General features: G+C 42.4%; 1 protein-coding gene across 2 annotated transcripts; it reads right to left on the minus strand.

Moving 5' to 3' along the window:
- Nucleotides 1-13,858: 13,858 nt before the first annotated feature.
- LOC128869460 (thyroid receptor-interacting protein 6-like) lies at nt 13,859-15,585 on the minus strand. 2 transcript variants are annotated; one of them, XR_008455292.1, is made up of 3 exons: nt 14,547-15,585; nt 14,166-14,286; nt 13,859-14,098 (listed from the first exon to the last, which is right to left on the minus strand). XR_008455292.1 is itself a non-coding variant. In XM_054112010.1 (3 exons), exons 2-3 carry the CDS (start codon nt 14,244-14,246, stop codon nt 13,967-13,969), a joined length of 213 nt encoding a protein of 70 aa, XP_053967985.1. In that variant the 5' UTR covers nt 14,247-14,286; nt 15,234-15,571; the 3' UTR covers nt 13,859-13,966. The 2 variants fall into 2 exon arrangements, 1 of the variants encoding a protein (XP_053967985.1); XM_054112010.1 differs by having other exon boundaries at nt 15,234-15,571.
- Nucleotides 15,586-16,693: the final 1,108 nt, after the last annotated feature.

A 16,693-nucleotide genomic window follows, 5' to 3' on the forward strand; every position in this document is an offset into this window, starting at 1 on the left:
CAGCAATTGTACGCTTATAAAATATTGTGCCTGAGCGATTAAGTTCTGCGGCTCGTACGATGCTCTCCAACATCAGCTTAAAGAAGTCACACGACAGCGAGTCACCCTGTCTGAAACCTCGTTTGGTATCAAACGGCTTGGAGGTCTTTCCCAATTCTGACGGCGCTGCTGGTGTTGAGCAACGTCATCTTACATAGCCGTATTAGTTCTGCGGGGATACCAAATTCAGACATCGCGGCATACAGGTAACTCCTTTCCGTACTGTCGAAAGTAGCTTTGAAGTCGACGAAAAGATGGTGTGTGTCGATTCTCCTTTCATGGGTCTTTTCCAAGATTTGGCGTATTGTGAATATTTGGTCGATGGTAGACTTTCCAGGTCTGAAGCCACACTGATAAGGTCCAATCAGTTGGTTGACGGTGGGCTTCAGCCTTTCACACAATACGCTCGCTAGAACTTTATAGGCGATATTTAGAAGACTAATCCCGCGGTAATTGGCACAAATTGCAGGATCGCCCTTCTTATGGATTGGGCAGAGCACAACTAAATTCCAATCGGCAGGCATGCATTCATTCGACCATATTTTGCATAGGAGCTGATGCATGCACCTTACCAGATCCTCGCCGCCATGTTTGAATAGCTCAGCCGGCAGTCCGTCGGCACCCGCAGCTTTGTTGTTCTTTAGCCGCATTATCGCTATTCTCACCTCGTCATGATCGGATAGCGGAACGACAATTCCATCGTCAACGATTGGGGTATCGGGATCTTCACATTCTCGGTGACATGCGCAGCTGTCACTGTTTAATAGGTTCGAGAAGTGTTCCCTCCATAAGTTAAGATTGTTCTGTACGTCAGTCACCAGTTCGCCGACTTTGTTCTTACAGGAAAACGCCCCGGTCTTAAAACCTTCTGTAAGCCGCCGAGCTTTCTGGTAGAATTTTCGGGCGTTCCTATTGGCCAGCATCTCAAGCTCCTCGCACTAACGTATTTCGGTCTCTCGTTTCTTCTGTCGGATAATACGTCTCTCTCCCTTTTTCAGCTCTCTGTAGCGGTCCCACATGGCTCGCCTTGCGCCCGATCGCAGCGTGGCTTTATAGGCGGCATCCTTTCTTTCTGCGGCAGCATGACATTCCTCGTCGTACCAATTGTTTTTTCGGGCTCGCCGGAATCCGATTTCTTCTTCGGCGGCGGTACGTAGAGAACGAGAAATGTTGCTCCATTGTTCGTGCATGCCGGTTTGTTGGGCAGTGGTCTCTGAGAGCAGGAGTGAGAGTCGAGTGGCGAATCTTCTGGCTGTGTATTGTGATTGCAGTTTTTCTATGTCGAACATTCTATGCGTAGGTAGGGCACGTTTTTTGCTGCGCAGAGGCGTGTGCGCAGTTTGGCTGCAACAAGATAATGATCCGAGTCGATGTTGGGTCCTCGGATCGTACGTACATCTAATACACTAGTAGCGTGTCTTCCATCTATCACAACATGATCGATGTGGTTTCGCGTTTTTCGATCAGGAGACAGCCAGGTGGCTTGGTGAATCTTCTTATGCTGGAATCGGGTGCTACAGACTACCATGTTTCGGGCCCCGGCGAAGTCGATCAGCCGCTGTCCGTTACCGGATGTTTCGTTGTGCAGGCTGAATTTTCCGACTGTGGGACCAAAAATTCCCTCCTGCCCACCCTGGCGTTGAAGTCGCCAGGCACGATTTTTATGTTGTGGTGGGGGCAGCGCTCATAGGAACGTTCCAAGCGCTCATAGAAGGAATCTTTAGTCGCATCGTCCTTCTCTTCCGTTGGGGCGTGGGCGCAAATTAGCGATATGTTGAAAACGGGCTTTGATGCGGATTGTTGCGAGACGCTCGTCCACCGGAGTGAACAACAGTACTTGGCGACGAAGTCTCTCTCCCACAACAAATCCAACACCGAATTTGCGCTCCTTTACATGGCAGCTGTAGTAGACGTCACAAGATCCTGCGCTTTTCTTGCCTTGTCCCGTCCATCGCATCTCTTGAATGGCAGAGATGTCAGCCTTTACTCTCACGAGGACATCAACCAGCCGGGCAGTGGCACCTTCCCCATTGAGGGGCCGGACATTCCAGGTGCATGCCCTCAAATCATAATCCTTATTTCGTTTGCAGTGGTCGTCATCAGTATAGGGAGGTCTCATCCGAGGCTTTTTTAAGCTTTTCATTGGGAGGGATTTTTAAGTGGCGGGTCCCAAACCCAACACACAACCAGCTATCCTGGAATGTTTCGCCTTCTCACGTTAGCTCACTCCCGAACGGGTGTTCGGAAGCTACCCAGAGGATACGTGGGCTAATCCCGGTCGTTATGAGCTGCTTGAACCATATGCAGAAGAATCGTCCTGGCCATTCCCAAGTGAATGGCGATCAGTAACTTTCCCCACTTGCGTGGACCTCAACACATGGAACCATCCTCATATCATCATATCATCGACCTAGCCATAGTAGTAACAGGCAAATACCTAGATACCGTGAACGACATAATGAATAATACACTCGCTACAGTGCATCAATGGGCAACTCAGACAGGCTTGGGGGTAAACGCCGATAAAACGGATATGGTACTTTTTATTAGAAGGTACAAGATCCCGAATTTGCACCCCCCCGAAGCTAAACGCCGCAAAACTGGCTGTTAAATACCACGCAAATTACCTTGGAGTAATTTTGGATAGCAAACTATCATGGATGCACCATATAGTGGAGAGGAGACACTAATAACGCACTATATGCATGTAAAAGAATGGTGGGAGTTACATGGGGTCTATCTCCTTCAATAATGTATTGGTGCTACTCAGCTGTAGTAAAGCCAATATTTATGGTGGTCTAGTGTGGTGGACTGCATTGAGAAAAACGACACACAAAACGCCTATGGAAAGTATTCAAAGTCTTGGTGCATTCTGCATTACAGAGGCATTAATGAAATTTCATCTAAAACCGTTCTTAGGACCAGGGAAGCCATAGAAAGACTAGCCACAGACAGACGATTATACATCTATTGGGTACGCGGACACAAGGGCATTGCCGAAAACTAAATTGTAGATGAGATTGCAAAAAGCGCTGTTTACATACAATTCGAACAAGAAAACGACATATTGAAACCCTTAGATACGGTATACAATGACATCGCTGCGGACATGAAAGCACGGATAGACAGGCAGTGGAATAATTTTTAACACTTTAACACATGTTTAATTTTTTAAAGTTTTCTCCAAAGTTTGCAACATTGAGTTACATGGTTTTTGTTATAACATAAACTATATTTTTGTAGAAAACAAAAATTAAATAAATAGCCAAATCATTGCGACATGTCGCGCTGCTATTATAGTGAACACAGGTGTATGAGCAGGTTAACTGCAAGAAGCCAGAATTTTCATTCCACAGCTAGAATTTCATTTTTGATAATATAAAATATAATATATACCTATAATAATATTAAAAAATAAAGAACCTTAGTACTAAATACATTTTGCCTCTTACTTCTACTTTAAATACATTAAGTATTTGAAATTTAGGAGAAATGCTGTAGGATATTGTGGGAATTTCTGGGTGAGGTCAATGGAGTCTCGATCCCACTCTTGGTATTTATGGTTGTACAGGGTGCGCCATCTTTTATGTCGGGATGAAAACATTGAATAACATTGAAAAAGAAAACAACTGATTTGTATAAGTGAGGTATTTTTATTTGGTTTGGTTATTTACAATTTATTAAAACTATTTTTTGAATACAATATCAATCAAGTGGCCACCTTTATTAGCAATCAAAAACTGCGATTTTTTTTCTGCGTTTGTCATCACCTTGTCAAGCACTTCGGGTTTTATAGTGTCGATTTCGCGTTGTTTCGATGTAAAGCGATTAATGGTTGAAATTGTACTGAAACGTATCGAAAACATGTATGTTGAAGTCGATCGGTTTGTAAATGACAAAGTAATTCAGCGTTTACATACTGACATCAAAGATGGCGCACCCGATTGCGGTTGGGATACTGGACCCTACCGCAATCTACTGGACCTGACAGTGTTTAGACGTCAATAAACGACATTCACCGGGAGACCGTCGCCATCTTCTTACGCTTCCGCCCTGTGAATGCCGTAATCGGAGTCCAACCACCACCTACAGCAGATGAAGAGCTCCAGCTTCCTCGTGAGACACGTGTAACACTGGCACAATTACGTTCTGGATATTGTAGCAGGTTAAACTCCTACCTATCCAGAATCGACCCCGACGTATCAAACATATGTCCGGCATGTGAAGGCACCCCGCACGACACTAACCACCTTTTCACATGCCCCTTAAAACCGACTCATCTAACATCTCCCTCTGGACCCATCCCGTCGAAACAGCATGTTTCCTGGGCCTACCCCTAGATGAGCTAGACGAAGACGATCGGTGATATGCCTGACACTGGCGGGTCTACTATTACTGTTAACAAACAAACAAACAAACAAACAAACAATGGCGCATCCGATAGAACACTTTGACTGCAATGTTCTTATCGGAAATGCAATCGAAAGTAAATTATGTAGGTGGTAACTGGTGAGACGTTGCTCTTGTTGAACGTGTTTCGGTTTCATTGTAGTGTAAATATTAATGCATCTCTTTTAACGGCTGAATTGGCTCTAAGTGTAGTCGAGGATCTTCAAGCGCTGAAGCGCTGAGAGGGAAAAGGAAGTTCAGATTATGAAGGTGATTTTCTAGGTGCCTACAGCGTTCGTTCAGGAGGCACCAGAGTGAAAAAGAACATATTAACAAGCAGGAGACGAAAACTTTTAAATAAATAAATACGGTATGTGGTTTTAAAAAGTCAGCAAACCAAACGAACTTTTATTTATTTTAATTTTACATACGAGTGTAGAAATTATACATAATATTCATAATATGTCACAGTAATAAGTTTGTTTATAACTCTGTTGCCATGCGACTTGTTAGCATTTGCACACGTTTTGCATTACAACTTTTACAGAGTACATGTCCGTCCAGAGGATAGCATCCACGACCCTCGGCTTCTGACGATAACAACAAACCACAGTCCTGAAAGAAATACGATAAGGGTGTACTTAGTAAAAATTACTCTTCAAGTGTGGATATGAAACCATACTTCACATTTATAACATCCGAAGTGAAAACTGCGATCTAACGCTACGACACGTACAGTTTCTTCTTCACCGGTTTCTGGCATTATGGGTTCCAAACATACGCAGCAGCGTGGCGCGAATTTTCTGTAAAAATTTTCTCACGTAAAAATATTTTCGTAATACTTGAAGTGTTTCCTAAAAGTAATTTCGGCAGAAATGGGGGTAGTGCACTAAATACAGTGGAATTCTAAGCTGAATGCATTACTTCATTATGTAATACCAACATCATTCTTGAAATTATCGTTTTTAATGCATATAACATGAGTAATTGTTGCTTGAAGTATTCATTAAACTTTAGGCATACTTGTCGAACAGAACATGCCCCTTTTTTCCACATGACTTACATATGAGGTTATGCCGCTTTACGTGACATTCCTTTGTTTTGTGATTCTCTCTTCCGCTTCGTATGCATAAGTTTCCGATACCTATTTGCCTCAAGTTTAATTTTGATTATTATTGAATGTATCCGCGGCCTTCTACTACGATTTATACCTGCGAGTACTTTGTTGACATCATTTATAGCACTTTGTAATTTTGCATTGAGTTCACGGCTATCTATGTACATATGTTGAATGCTTCTAAAGATAGTGTTTTTCCCAAACAATTTTCTTAAATATTCTGCCAGAATGAGCTGTTCGCGGATTGTGTTATCTTGGGTTCTTCTAATGAATTGAGCTAGAAAAATGTCTTTCTTAGAATACACATGCTTTTTTAGTTTTGCTACCAACTCTTCATATTGAGCTCTGCTGGGTTTTTACGAACAATCTATGACACTAATAATGAGTAGACAGATTTTATGAGCAGATCTCATAATGTTTTATTTGCAAATATTCTTTTCATTTCCACACACTTGACTATATATTTAGTTTCCTTATTTTTGTCGAAATTCTCGAATAGCAGTAACATAATATTGTAAGTTGTTGTTGCTGCTTTTGAAGATAGAACTTGCTTTACTTGTTGCAGCAAATTCCGCTGGGTTTTGGCGAAAACTTATAATAACTATTCAAATATTTCTTTGTCCATGAGTTTACCATAATATTTTATTTTCAATAATTTTTTTCCAATTTATGATTCTCAACTCGTCCCCAACTTGTTGAAGCGTAATACATATAAATTGCCCTGTATGAATGAGGTGTAATTTTTGCCAGCTCTTTTCACGTGCTAGCAGTATATCGATTTTCCCATAAATTATCTCTCAGTACACATTTCTAACTAGCCAAGAAGTTTTTTGTAATGACTATCTTCTTTAACAGGAAAAGTACCGTTATGTTTGCTTTTTTTTTGTTAATTGCGTCCCGCTTCGCCTGCGCAAGATCAATTAAATCGTACTATTTTTTAGTAGTGTCAATGTGCTTAGGAATAACTGATTAGTTTCGTTGCGCATGAAGGGTATTTCTGTGTTGCTATTTTGGCAATAAAAATAATATGTGGTGTATTAAATGAAGTTATGCCTCTTTATCTAAAAAAAGTGAATACAATCGTCTGTATTACTTATGTATATATGTAATATGCCAATACGTCAATATGCCTTGGACGTCGGTAAGCAGAAAATTCCCATAAGCGCTAGTGCGAAAAATCTTCGTATGCGGTCTTTCATCAACATAATTAATCGCGATTATATGCCATTTCAAATATGGCATGCGTTTCATTTATTATACGTATCGATCATATTATTATTTGTTCATTATTTAATAACTATTAGTGTTAATGTTTTTAGTTTTAAAATGTGGGACATCATTTTGGAAAACTTACTAAAATTATTGGAGGTTGAATTAGTTTTAAAGGTTTTTTTCGAAGATTTGGGGCTTTATTGTGAAAAAACGGTACAAAATATTTTATTCGAAGTATTGGCCATCGCTAGTTACAACTTTCGCCCATCTTTCGGGCAATTTCCGGATGCCGTTTCTCCAAAATTCTGGCCGCTGCTTGGCTATCCATGACTCAACCCATGTTTTGGTAGCCTCGTACGAGGAGAACCGCTGGTCCGCCAAATCGAGACTCATATGCCGGAACAAATGATAATTGGAGGGAGCTATGTCTGGACTATACGGCGGAAGGGGTAACACTTCCCAGCCAAGCGTTCCAAGGTATTTTTTGACAGGTTGAGCAACATGCGGCCGAGCGTTGTCATGTTGCAAAATAACCTTGTCGTGCCTTTTTACCGTTTCCGGCCGTTTTTCTTTCAATGCCCGGCTTAAACGCATCAATTGCAGTCGGTAACGATCCCCCGTGATTGTTTCGCCCGGTTGGAGCAGCTCAAAATATACGACGCCGACCTGATCCCACCAAATGCAGAGCATGATTTTCTTGCCGTGAATATTCTGCTTGGCCGTCGACGTTGATGCGTGGCCGGGCAAACCCCATGATTTTTTGCGTTTTGGGTTATCGTAGTGGATCCATTTTTCGTCGCCAGTCACCACCCGATGCAAAAAACCCTTCCGATTTTGTCGCTCGATCAGCAATTCGCACGTAAAAAGTCGCCGTTCGACGTCGCGCAGCTTCAACTCGTACGGGACCCAATGTCTTTGCTTTTGGATCATTCCCATCGCTTTTAGACGCTTGCAAACGGTTGATTTATCAACGCCCAATGATTCAGCAAGCTCTTCTTGGGTTTGGCACGAGTCCTCGTTTACCAATTCCCCCAATTCCGCGTCCTCGAACTTTTTGGGCTGGCCAAGACGCTCCTTGTCTTCGGTGTGAAAATCACCACTTTTGAATCGTCGAAACCAGTACTCACATGTTGAAATCGACGGAGTATGGTCTGGGTAGGCCTCCTGCAGCAATTCACGGGCTTGGGCTGTATTTTTTCTCAAATTGAAGCAGAAAAGCAAAGCTTCCCGCAAATTGCGTTTCGACGGCACGAAAGTTGACATACTCGGAGCACGAAAACACTGCGTTGTTTATACTTCAGCGAAATGACAGATACTGATAAACAAAGCCTAGGGATGAGGCTTTGTCATGAATATATATTCAGTATTGCCAACGCGATAAAGTGATAAATAGCGCCATCTGTGTGTCACCTTTAAAACTAATGCAACCACCCATAGATATTTATGTATATATTTCTTTGCCATTCATTTAGATCTTCTTCTTCTTCTTAATTGGCGCTATAACCGCTTACGCGATTTTGGCCGAGTTTAACAAAGCGCGCCACTCGTTTCTTTCTCGTGCTAACCGGCGTCAGTTGGACACACCAAGTGAAGCCAAGTCCTTCTCCACCTGATCGTTCCAACGCAGAGGAGGTCTTCCTCTTCCTCTGCTACCACCAGCTGGTACCGCATCGAATACTTTCAAAGCCGGAGCGTTTGTATCCATTCGGACGACATGACCCAGCCAACGTAGCCGCTGGATCTTTATTCGCTGCGCTATGTCTATGTCGTCGTAAAGCTCATACAGCTCATCGTTCCATCGTCTGCGATATTCGCCGCTGCCAACGTGCAAAGGTCCAAAAATCTTACGCAGAATCTTTCTCTCGAACACTCCAAGCGTCGCTTCATCGGATGTTGTCATCGTCCACGCTTCTGCGCCATACGTTAGGACGGGCATGATGAGAGTCTTGTAGAGTGTTAGTTTTGTTCGTCGAGAGAGGACTTTACTGCTCAATTGCCTACTTAGTCCAAAGTAGCACTTGTTGGTAAGAGAGATTCTACGTTGGATTTCAAGGCTGACATTGTTATCGGTGTTAATGCTGGTTCCTAAATAAACAAAGTCTTTTACAACCCGAAAATTATAACTGCCAACAGTGCCGTGGGTGCCGATACGTGAGGGCGCCGACTGTTTGTTTGAAGACAGGAGATACTTCGTTTTGTCCTCGTTCACCACCAGACCCATTCGCTTTTCCTCTTTATCCAGTTTGGAGAAGGCAGAACTAACAGCGCGGTTGTGAAGGCCGATGATGTCAATATCAGCGGCATACGCCAGCAATTGTACGCTTATAAAATATTGTGCCTGAGCGATTAAGTTCTGCGGCTCGTACGATGCTCTCCAACATCAGCTTAAAGAAGTCACACGACAGCGAGTCACCCTGTCTGAAACCTCGTTTGGTATCAAACGGCTTGGAGAGGTCTTTCCCAATTCTGACGGCGCTGCTGGTGTTGAGCAACGTCATCTTACATAGCCGTATTAGTTCTGCGGGGATACCAAATTCAGACATCGCGGCATACAGGTAACTCCTTTCCGTACTGTCGAAAGTAGCTTTGAAGTCGACGAAAAGATGGTGTGTGTCGATTCTCCTTTCATGGGTCTTTTCCAAGATTTGGCGTATTGTGAATATTTGGTCGATGGTAGACTTTCCAGGTCTGAAGCCACACTGATAAGGTCCAATCAGTTGGTTGACGGTGGGCTTCAGCCTTTCACACAATACGCTCGCTAGAACTTTATAGGCGATATTTAGAAGACTAATCCCGCGGTAATTGGCACAAATTGCAGGATCGCCCTTCTTATGGATTGGGCAGAGCACAACTAAATTCCAATCGGCAGGCATGCTTTCATTCGACTATATTTTGCATAGGAGCTGATGCATGCACCTTACCAGATCCTCGCCGCCATGTTTGAATAGCTCAGCCGGCAGTCCGTCGGCACCCGCAGCTTTGTTGTTCTTTAGCCGCATTATCGCTATTCTCACCTCGTCATGATCGGGTAGCGGAACGACAATTCCATCGTCAACGATTGGGGTATCGGGATCTTCACATTCTCGGTGACATGCGCAGCTGTCACTGTTTAATAGGTTCGAGAAGTGTTCCCTCCATAAGTTAAGATTGTTCTGTACGTCAGTCACCAGTTCGCCGACTTTGTTCTTACAGGAAAACGCCCCGGTCTTAAAACCTTCTGTAAGCCGCCGAGCTTTCTGGTAGAATTTTCGGGCGTTCCTATTGGCCAGCATCTCAAGCTCCTCGCACTAACGTATTTCGGTCTCTCGTTTCTTCTGTCGGATAATACGTCTCTCTCCCTTTTTCAGCTCTCTGTAGCGGTCCCACATGGCTCGCCTTGCGCCCGATCGCAGCGTGGCTTTATAGGCGGCATCCTTTCTTTCTGCGGCAGCATGACATTCCTCGTCGTACCAATTGTTTTTTCGGGCTCGCCGGAATCCGATTTCTTCTTCGGCGGCGGTACGTAGAGAACGAGAAATGTTGCTCCATTGTTCGTGCATGCCGGTTTGTTGGGCAGTGGTCTCTGAGAGCAGGAGTGAGAGTCGAGTGGCGAATCTTCTGGCTGTGTATTGTGATTGCAGTTTTTCTATGTCGAACATTCTATGCGTAGGTAGGGCACGTTTTTTGCTGCGCAGAGGCGTGTGCGCAGTTTGGCTGCAACAAGATAATGATCCGAGTCGATGTTGGGTCCTCGGATCGTACGTACATCTAATACACTAGTAGCGTGTCTTCCATCTATCACAACATGATCGATGTGGTTTCGCGTTTTTCGATCAGGAGACAGCCAGGTGGCTTGGTGAATCTTCTTATGCTGGAATCGGGTGCTACAGACTACCATGTTTCGGGCCCCGGCGAAGTCGATCAGCCGCTGTCCGTTACCGGATGTTTCGTTGTGCAGGCTGAATTTTCCGACTGTGGGACCAAAAATTCCCTCCTGCCCACCCTGGCGTTGAAGTCGCCAGGCACGATTTTTATGTTGTGGTGGGGGCAGCGCTCATAGGAACGTTCCAAGCGCTCATAGAAGGAATCTTTAGTCGCATCGTCCTTCTCTTCCGTTGGGGCGTGGGCGCAAATTAGCGATATGTTGAAAACGGGCTTTGATGCGGATTGTTGCGAGACGCTCGTCCACCGGAGTGAACAACAGTACTTGGCGACGAAGTCTCTCTCCCACAACAAATCCAACACCGAATTTGCGCTCCTTTACATGGCAGCTGTAGTAGACGTCACAAGGTCCTGCGCTTTTCTTGCCTTGTCCCGTCCATCGCATCTCTTGAATGGCAGAGATGTCAGCCTTTACTCTCACGAGGACATCAACCAGCCGGGCAGTGGCACCTTCCCCATTGAGGGGCCGGACATTCCAGGTGCATGCCCTCAAATCATAATCCTTATTTCGTTTGCAGTGGTCGTCATCAGTATAGGGAGGTCTCATCCGAGGCTTTTTTAAGCTTTTCATTGGGAGGGATTTTTAAGTGGCGGGTCCCAAACCCAACACACAACCAGCTATCCTGGAATGTTTCGCCTTCTCACGTTAGCTCACTCCCGAACGGGTGTTCGGAAGCTACCCAGAGGATACGTGGGCTAATCCCGGTCGTTGTGAGCTGCTTGAACCATATGCAGAAGAATCGTCCTGGCCATTCCCAAGTGAATGGCGATCAGTAACTTTCCTCACTTGCGTGGACCTCAACACATGGAACCATCCTCATATCATCATATCATCGACCTAGCCATAGTAGTAACAGGCAAATACCTAGATACCGTGAACGACATAACGAATAATACACTCGCTACAGTGCATCAATGGGCAACTCAGACAGGCTTGGGGGTAAACGCCGATAAAACGGATATGGTACTTTTTATTAGAAGGTACAAGATCCCGAATTTGCACCCCCCCGAAGCTAAACGCCGCAAAACTGGCTGTTAAATACCACGCAAATTACCTTGGAGTAATTTTGGATAGCAAACTATCATGGATGCACCATATAGTGGAGAGGAGACACTAATAACGCACTATATGCATGTAAAAGAATGGTGGGAGTTACATGGGGTCTATCTCCTTCAATAATGTATTGGTGCTACTCAGCTGTAGTAAAGCCAATATTTATGGTGGTCTAGTGTGGTGGACTGCATTGAGAAAAACGACACACAAAACGCCTATGGAAAGTATTCAAAGTCTTGGTGCATTCTGCATTACAGAGGCATTAATGAAATTTCATCTAAAACCGTTCTTAGGACCAGGGAAGCCATAGAAAGACTAGCCACAGACAGACGATTATACATCTATTGGGTACGCGGACACAAGGGCATTGCCGAAAACTAAATTGTAGATGAGATTGCAAAAAGCGCTGTTTACATACAACTCGAACAAGAAAACGACATATTGAAACCCTTAGATACGGTATACAATGACATCGCTGCGGACATGAAAGCACGGATAGACAGGCAGTGGAATAATTTTTAACACTTTAACACATGTTTAATTTTTTAAAGTTTTCTCCAAAGTTTGCAACATTGAGTTACATGGTTTTTGTTATAACATAAACTATATTTTTGTAGAAAACAAAAATTAAATAAATAGCCAAATCATTGCGACATGTCGCGCTGCTATTATAGTGAACACAGGTGTATGAGCAGGTTAACTGCAAGAAGCCAGAATTTTCATTCCACAGCTAGAATTTCATTTTTGATAATATAAAATATAATATATACCTATAATAATATTAAAAAATAAAGAACCTTAGTACTAAATACATTTTGCCTCTTACTTCTACTTTAAATACATTAAGTATTTGAAATTTAGGAGAAATGCTGTAGGATATTGTGGGAATTTCTGGGTGAGGTCAATGGAGTCTCGATCCCACTCTTGGTATTTATGGTTGTACAGGGTGCGCCATCTTTTATGTCGGGATGAAAACATTGAATAACATTGAAAAAGAAAACAACTGATTTGTATAAGTGAGGTATTTTTATTTGGTTTGGTTATTTACAATTTATTAAAACTATTTTTTGAATACAATATCAATCAAGTGGCCACCTTTATTAGCAATCAAAAACTGCGATTTTTTTTCTGCGTTTGTCATCACCTTGTCAAGCACTTCGGGTTTTATAGTGTCGATTTCGCGTTGTTTCGATGTAAAGCGATTAATGGTTGAAATTGTACTGAAACGTATCGAAAACATGTATGTTGAAGTCGATCGGTTTGTAAATGACAAAGTAATTCAGCGTTTACATACTGACATCAAAGATGGCGCACCCGATTGCGGTTGGGATACTGGACCCTACCGCAATCTACTGGACCTAACAGTGTTTAGACGTCAGTAAACGACATTCACCGGGAGACCGTCGCCATCTTCTTAAGCTTCCGTCCTGTGAATGCCGTAATCGGAGTCCAACCACCACCTACAGCAGATGAGAAGCTCCAGCTTCCTCGTGAGACACGTGTAACACTGGCACAATTACGTTCTGGATATTGTAGCAGGTTAAACTCCTACCTATCCAGAATCGACCCCGACGTATCAAACATATGTCCGGCATGTGAAGGCACCCCGCACGACACTAACCACCTTTTCACATGCCCCTTAAAACCGACTCATCTAACATCTCCCTCTGGACCCATCCCGTCGAAACAGCATGTTTCCTGGGCCTACCCCTAGATGAGCTAGACGAAGACGATCGGTGATATGCCTGACACTGGCGGGTCTACTATTACTGTTAACAAACAAACAAACAATGGCGCATCCGATAGAACACTTTGACTGCAATGTTCTTATCGGAAATGCAATCGAAAGTAAATTATGTAGGTGGTAACTGGTGAGACGTTGCTCTTGTTGAACGTGTTTCGGTTTCATTGTAGTGTAAATATTAATGCATCTCTTTTAACGGCTGAATTGGCTCTAAGTGTAGTCGAGGATCTTCAAGCGCTGAAGCGCTGAGAGGGAAAAGGAAGTTCAGATTATGAAGGTGATTTTCTAGGTGCCTACAGCGTTCGTTCAGGAGGCACCAGAGTGAAAAAGAACATATTAACAAGCAGGAGACGAAAACTTTTAAATAAATAAATACGGTATGTGGTTTTAAAAAGTCAGCAAACCAAACGAACTTTTATTTATTTTAATTTTACATACGAGTGTAGAAATTATACATAATATTCATAATATGTCACAGTAATAAGTTTGTTTATAACTCTGTTGCCATGCGACTTGTTAGCATTTGCACACGTTTTGCATTACAACTTTTACAGAGTACATGTCCGTCCAGAGGATAGCATCCACGACCCTCGGCTTCTGACGATAACAACAAACCACAGTCCTGAAAGAAATACGATAAGGGTGTACTTAGTAAAAATTACTCTTCAAGTGTGGATATGAAACCATACTTCACATTTATAACATCCGAAGTGAAAACTGCGATCTAACGCTACGACACGTACAGTTTCTTCTTCACCGGTTTCTGGCATTATTGGTTCCAAACATACGCAGCAGCGTGGCGCGAATTTTCTGTAAAAATTTTCTCACGTAAAAATATTTTCGTAATACTTGAAGTGTTTCCTAAAAGTAATTTCGGCAGAAATGGGGGTAGTGCACTAAATACAGTGGAATTCTAAGCTGAATGCATTACTTCATTATGTAATACCAACATCATTCTTGAAATTATCGTTTTTAATGCATATAACATGAGTAATTGTTGCTTGAAGTATTCATTAAACTTTAGGCATACTTGTCGAACAGAACATGCCCCTTTTTTCCACATGACTTACATATGAGGTTATGCCGCTTTACGTGACATTCCTTTGTTTTGTGATTCTCTCTTCCGCTTCGTATGCATAAGTTTCCGATACCTATTTGCCTCAAGTTTAATTTTGATTATTATTGAATGTATCCGCGGCCTTCTACTACGATTTATACCTGCGAGTACTTTGTTGACATCATTTATAGCACTTTGTAATTTTGCATTGAGTTCACGGCTATCTATGTACATATGTTGAATGCTTCTAAAGATAGTGTTTTTCCCAAACAATTTTCTTAAATATTCTGCCAGAATGAGCTGTTCGCGGATTGTGTTATCTTGGGTTCTTCTAATGAATTGAGCTAGAAAAATGTCTTTCTTAGAATACACATGCTTTTTTAGTTTTGCTACCAACTCTTCATATTGAGCTCTGCTGGGTTTTTACGAACAATCTATGACACTAATAATGAGTAGACAGATTTTATGAGCAGATCTCATAATGTTTTATTTGCAAATATTCTTTTCATTTCCACACACTTGACTATATATTTAGTTTCCTTATTTTTGTCGAAATTCTCGAATAGCAGTAACATAATATTGTAAGTTGTTGTTGCTGCTTTTGAAGATAGAACTTGCTTTACTTGTTGCAGCAAATTCCGCTGGGTTTTGGCGAAAACTTATAATAACTATTCAAATATTTCTTTGTCCATGAGTTTACCATAATATTTTATTTTCAATAATTTTTTTCCAATTTATGATTCTCAACTCGTCCCCAACTTGTTGAAGCGTAATACATATAAATTGCCCTGTATGAATGAGGTGTAATTTTTGCCAGCTCTTTTCACGTGCTAGCAGTATATCGATTTTCCCATAAATTATCTCTCAGTACACATTTCTAACTAGCCAAGAAGTTTTTTGTAATGACTATCTTCTTTAACAGGAAAAGTACCGTTATGTTTGCTTTTTTTTTGTTAATTGCGTCCCGCTTCGCCTGCGCAAGATCAATTAAATCGTACTATTTTTTAGTAGTGTCAATGTGCTTAGGAATAACTGATTAGTTTCGTTGCGCATGAAGGGTATTTCTGTGTTGGTATTTTGGCAATAAAAATAATATGTGGTGTATTAAATGAAGTTATGCCTCTTTATCTAAAAAAAGTGAATACAATCGTCTGTATTACTTATGTATATATGTAATATGCCAATACGTCAATATGCCTTGGACGTCGGTAAGCAGAAAATTCCCATAAGCGCTAGTGCGAAAAATCTTCGTATGCGGTCTTTCATCAACATAATTAATCGCGATTATATGCCATTTCAAATATGGCATGCGTTTCATTTATTATACGTATCGATCATATTATTATTTGTTCATTATTTAATAACTATTAGTGTTAATGTTTTTAGTTTTAAAATGTGGGACATCATTTTGGAAAACTTACTAAAATTATTGGAGGTTGAATTAGTTTTAAAGGTTTTTTTTCGAAGATTTGGGGCTTTATTGTGAAAAAACGGTACAAAATATTTTATTCGAAGTATTGGCCATCGCTAGCTACAACTTTCGCCCATTTTTCGGGCAATTTCCGGATGCCGTTTCTCCAAAATTCTGGCCGCTGCTTGGCTATCCATGACTCAACCCATGTTTTGGTAGCCTCGTACGAGGAGAACCGCTGGTCCGCCAAATCGAGACTCATATGCCGGAACAAATGATAATTGGAGGGAGCTATGTCTGGACTATACGGCGGAAGGGGTAACACTTCCCAGCCAAGCGTTCCAAGGTATTTTTTGACAGGTTGAGCAACATGCGGCCGAGCGTTGTCATGTTGCAAAATAACCTTGTCGTGCCTTTTTACCGTTTCCGGCCGTTTTTCTTTCAATGCCCGGCTTAAACGCATCAATTGCAGTCGGTAACGATCCCCCGTGATTGTTTCGCCCGGTTGGAGCAGCTCAAAATATACGACGCCGACCTGATCCCACCAAATGCAGAGCATGATTTTCTTGCCGTGAATATTCTGCTTGGCCGTCGACGTTGATGCGTGGCCGGGCAAACCCCATGATTTTTTGCGTTTTGGGTTATCGTAGTGGATCCATTTTTCGTCGCCAGTCACCACCCGATGCAAAAAACCCTTCCGATTTTGTCGCTCGATCAGCAATTCGCACGTAAAAAGTCGCCGTTCGACG

Source organism: Anastrepha ludens, chromosome X (genome assembly GCF_028408465.1).
Source record: "Anastrepha ludens isolate Willacy chromosome X, idAnaLude1.1, whole genome shotgun sequence".
NCBI classification, from domain to species: Eukaryota; Metazoa; Arthropoda; class Insecta; order Diptera; family Tephritidae; genus Anastrepha; species Anastrepha ludens.

Excerpts from the sequence above, each read along its gene's own strand:
- LOC128869460 (XM_054112010.1), bottom strand. The coding sequence starts at position 14,246 with ATGCCAGAAACCGGTGAAGAAGAAACTGTACGTGTCGTAGCGTTAGAT. Across the intron at positions 14,099-14,165 it reads TCGGATGTTATAAATGTGAA|GACTGTGGTTTGTTGTTATC; the intron begins GTATGGTTTCAT and ends TATTTCTTTCAG.